The following is a 4,729-nucleotide window of genomic DNA, read 5'->3' as shown; positions in this document are numbered from 1 at the left end:
AGCCACAAATAAATGTCATAATTACAAAAACAAATCATTTTTATACTTAATACAAAATCAAAACTTATATTATAGTTGTTAGGATTCTGATCTTAAACTTAAGATCTTACATTGTTAAGATCCCATAAACGAAAAATGATCCGGATCAGAGTCTATTATGAAAGATAACATAGTCTATTATGAAATAAGATTTATAATTGAATCTTAAGATCACAACTAGAATCTTAATAGGTTAACCCGATCAAATGCCACCTTTTTACTCTTTATTATATATATTGCCTAAAAAAATAGTCCATTATAAATGAATTCGAGCATTTCAAGTCTCAAGAAATCTCGAAAAACATCATCATTTCATCAATTATCTTGATTTAGACAAAACATCACGACACAAATGTTATGTTATTTGTAATCTTATGCATTTAGTTGGCATCACCATATCGTGTTATTCCTACTTTTTGACGCTTGGAACTATAAGAATTATAAATTAATGTTTAGTAAGCCAAAGTTGATTATACTATCGATGTCTTAATCATGTAAATTGTACAAGCAAAGCCTTGCCAACAAATTTAGAAACCAATTTTTGGTAAAATATTTTAATTCCCAATCCAAACTTACACCAAAAGCTAACACTAACTTAAACAAGTGACCAAAAATTTCATTACTCAAAATATTTACTAAAAAGGTTGTGTCCTTTTTATATTGTGGTTCTAAGATGTGACATGACATATATTGGCCAGTTGGTCTTTTTAACCTTATCCCAAGGATGCGAAATTTTAGATAAATGGATGAAATGAAAGGTTTGTAATCATCCATACACGAGCCAGAAATATCAAATCACAAAACGAATAACATGTTACCAACGTTAAGAAAAAAAATAACAAATTACAGTCCTAGAATGGTTCCATCCTATGAGGAATTGGTGTCTTGATGACTTGTAATATCTGAACAACTTCCGCCATTGATGGCCTGCTCGAAGGTATCTGAGAAGTGCATACCAATGCCAGTTTAAGCACCGGTAACACTTCTTCTTCTGGATACTCTCCCATGCTCTCATCAACACAATCCAATACATTCCCTTCTTCCAGCATAACTTTCACTTGTTCATTAAGTATCAACACATTGTCTTCCCCATACTCAATCGGCCGTCTCCCTGTCATAAGTTCTAGAATCAAAACCCCGTACCCATAAACATCGCATTTCTCATTCACCCGTAAGCTTTGGCAAGCAAGTTCTGGAGCCACGTAACCTAACGCACTTTGAAACCGGTTGTTCATCACATGCTTGTCTAGCTTTGATAATAGCCTTGTCAATCCGAAGTCTGAAATCTTCGCATTCAAACTGTCATCAAGGAGAATGTTGCTGGGCTTGATGTTGTAGTGCACGATGGGTGGAGAAAAAGAATGGTGCAAGTGAGCGAGTCCTTTTGCTGATCCTAGCAGGATCTTGAACCGGCTCTGCCATGAAAGAGGTGGACTTGAAGGTGGTCTTTCATGGAGTCTGGTTTGTAAGCTACCATTTGGGACGTAATCAGTCACTAAAAGCTGCAATTTTGGAGTCCAATAGTACCCTTTTAGCGAAACAAGATTCGGGTGTGTCACTTTGGCTAAAACTCTAACCTCTCTATCGAAATCTTCAGGATACTGGATCATGTTTGACACCACAAGATTTTTTATTGCAAAATTATTGCTACCATCTTCTACATATTTGTAGACAGTTCCGAATACCCCTCCACCGATTTCAGCCGCCTTCTTCAATAAAAATTCTGGATTCACACCCCAATCAGGACCTGCTTTTGAATCAAACCAAACAAGCTTCCCCATTGACAAACTTGCTCCTGAGCGGGAAGAGCTTGAACAGCTCTCGAGTGCATTATCAACAAAAGCAAGACGTCTTCTAGCTGAGATATTGAGTAAGCTTATGATTAGAACTCCAATGGAGATCACCACAGCTGCTAATATCGCAATGATGGCTGAAACGCTAAGAAAGCGATGGTTTCCGGAACTTTTTGAAGATTCGTCACTTTCTTCTCCTCTATGTCTTCCCATTTGATTCCCATATGCAAATGGATTAAGCACCAATGGCTTTGGCACATTCATTTTACATGGTCCTTTCAACAATGGTGAGCAGATACCTAGATTACCCTCGAGAGAACTTTGCTCTAAGCTTTGAAATATGCCCCCAGTAGGAAGTCTTCCTTGAAGCCTGTTGTAAGATATATTTACTGCCAGAAGGTTTTCGAGCTCACCTAGCTCCTGTGGTATCTCACCACTCAGTTGGTTGTACTCCAGCTTCAAAATCTTGAGCTTTTTCAGTTGTGACATTGATCCTGGAATTGAACCAGTCAAGCTGTTGTGAGACATACTCCTGCATAATAAAAATCACATGTGAAATTACAAAATTGCCCCTGTAGATGCAAAGAAAATCTTCATTTCAAGGTTATAAATGTGAAAAAGACTTACAGCAAGTAAAGGGATGTACAGTTTCCAATCTCATCAGGTATTGAACCAGTGAAAGAGTTTCCATCTAGCTGAAGAATTCCAAGACTGCCTGAGTCACAAATGTCGCTAGGGATTGACCCCTGAAAGGAGCCATATCGGAGATCTAACACAGTTAGATTTTGGAAGTACCCTAACTCTGGGGGTATTTTTGTCTCAAAATTATTCCATGACAAGTTCAAGTATCTTAACTTTGAGTTAAGTCCTATTTCAGCTGGAATATCGCCGGTGAGTCTGTTTCCAGATAGATCTAGAGATTGAAGATTTTCAAAAAGCTTTCTTGAACCTTGAGGGATAGAACCAGTAAGTTCGTTCCTGGAAAAGTCAATTTGGTCCAACCCCAGTTCAAATAAAGCATCGGGGATGCTACCATTGAACTTATTCCCTCTTAAACGAATAACCGATAGTTTACTGGAGGAAACTAATGACGATGGAATGCTCCCACTTATACTATTACCAGAAACGCTTATATAAGTCAGTGAACTTAAGTGATCACCCATTGATTCCGGCAGGATTCCGGTCAAACCATTGCCTGAAAAATCCAAGTATTCCAAGCTGCCCATGCTTCCAATCCATTGAGGGAAGTCACCAGATAACATGTTGTTGGCTAGATTCAGATAATTAAGAGAAGAAAGACGATGGAAAGATTCTGGAACAGTTTCCGTGAAGAGATTATTGCTTAAATCTAGCTTCTTCAAGTGTGGACACAAACCAATATCAGAAGGCAAAGCTCCTGTGAAGTGATTTCCTTCTAAAGAAAGCTCTTTCAGGTCATGCAAAGCGTATACACCATTAGGGATGGATCCCGAAAACGAATTGTGAGAAAGATCCAACGTTCGGATTCGGATCAACGACCACATACCTGATTTGAAGTCTAAATTACCCGAAAAACGATTGTTGGAAAGGTCAAGATGATTTAGTGTTGTACATTTGGAAAGTGAGGCAGGAATGGGACCTTCAAGGTTATTTCCCGATAAGGAAAGTGATCTGAGTGATAAACAGTTTATGAAGAACTCTTCAGGAACTGGTCCAGATAATGAGTTTTCTGATAAATCAAGAAACTTAATGCTGCCTGAGCTCATTAAAGAGCCGGGGATTCGATCGGAAAAGCCATTTCGACTCAGATTAAGCTGTTCGAGATTGGGAAGGAGTGATAGTTCATGGTTAAGGTATCCTGTGAAGTTGTTGTTAGCAAGTGAGAGTACCTTGAGGTTCTGCAACTTCTCGAGACCTCTACCAATCTTCCCGGAAAGACTTAATCCGTCGAGAGAGAGTCCGGTGACCCTGCTAGTGACCGGGTTGCATGTAACGAACATCCAAGAACATGGGCTTTCATCATCTTGGTTCCACGATGATAGATGTGATGATGGGTCAGTAACAGAAGATTTGAAGACTATAAGTCCCAAAACTTCATCGTTTAGCTTGAGGGATTCATCGGCATTAATGGTAAAAGAAGCCACTGATACGATGAACGCAAAGATGAAAAGTCGAAGAAAACCCATCATCAACTCTTTCTCTCTCTAGAAACTATATTGAGGGCATTCTGAAATGGGAAAAATATGGTTTTACCTAAAGAATGTGATTATGAAGATGGAAATGTGTGAAAGAATATTTGACGCAAGTTTCTTTAGAGGGAATTCTGTGAGGATATGAAGAGACAATCGACAAATGGTGCATAAAAAATTGTAGTGGACCTACTTCATCACATGCATTCCCCCTTACCTACGGTGTACTAGTACTACCAGTAACAATCACAATATAAAAAAGAATATGATGGATTAAAAATAAAGTTATTAAAATATCTATTGTTTTACATTGATAAAAGAATAGGAATAGTTGTCTTCTTCTCATAAGACAAGAAAATAGAATGCTTTATAAACATTAAGTTTTCAGAATAATCCTTATTATTTTGAACTTGTTTATTTTTGGGAGAATGACTTATGACGAAATCACATTTATATTTTATAATGTTTTGTTCACGATTAGATAAATTTTTTTTTTTATATATTTTTGACTATTTAACTTGTCATATTTATTTACATGTTACATTGTGACCGGCTATCTTAGGTGACAATGACAACATGTCAACACTTAACTTTCTTTATTTTTAATAGAGATTTTAATTTGCATTTTTGTTTGTATTATTTATCTAAGTATTATTTTTAATGCATCCATAATGATTAATTATTTATCATAATTATAGCATTTTGATTTGACAAATCAATTTTCTACTC

General features: G+C 36.9%; 1 protein-coding gene across 1 annotated transcript; it reads right to left on the bottom strand.

Annotated features, from left to right (window-relative positions):
• Nucleotides 1-786: 786 nt before the first annotated feature.
• Nucleotides 787-4,141, bottom strand: LOC145159593 (probably inactive leucine-rich repeat receptor-like protein kinase At3g28040). The gene is made up of 2 exons (XM_079078598.1): nucleotides 2,460-4,141; nucleotides 787-2,364 (listed from the first exon to the last, which is right to left on the bottom strand). The coding sequence occupies exons 1-2, from the start codon at nucleotides 3,998-4,000 to the stop codon at nucleotides 891-893; spliced, it is 3,015 nt and encodes a 1,004-aa protein (XP_078934724.1). The 5' UTR covers nucleotides 4,001-4,141; the 3' UTR covers nucleotides 787-890.
• Nucleotides 4,142-4,729: the final 588 nt, after the last annotated feature.

This window comes from Lactuca virosa, chromosome 2 (genome assembly GCF_052849685.1).
Source record: "Lactuca virosa cultivar CGN04683 chromosome 2, Lactuca_virosa_CGN04683_v6, whole genome shotgun sequence".
In the NCBI taxonomy this organism is placed as follows: domain Eukaryota; kingdom Viridiplantae; phylum Streptophyta; class Magnoliopsida; order Asterales; family Asteraceae; genus Lactuca; species Lactuca virosa.
Note: the sequence above shows the minus strand (reverse complement) of the source record. Positions and strands in the feature narration are given on the sequence as shown.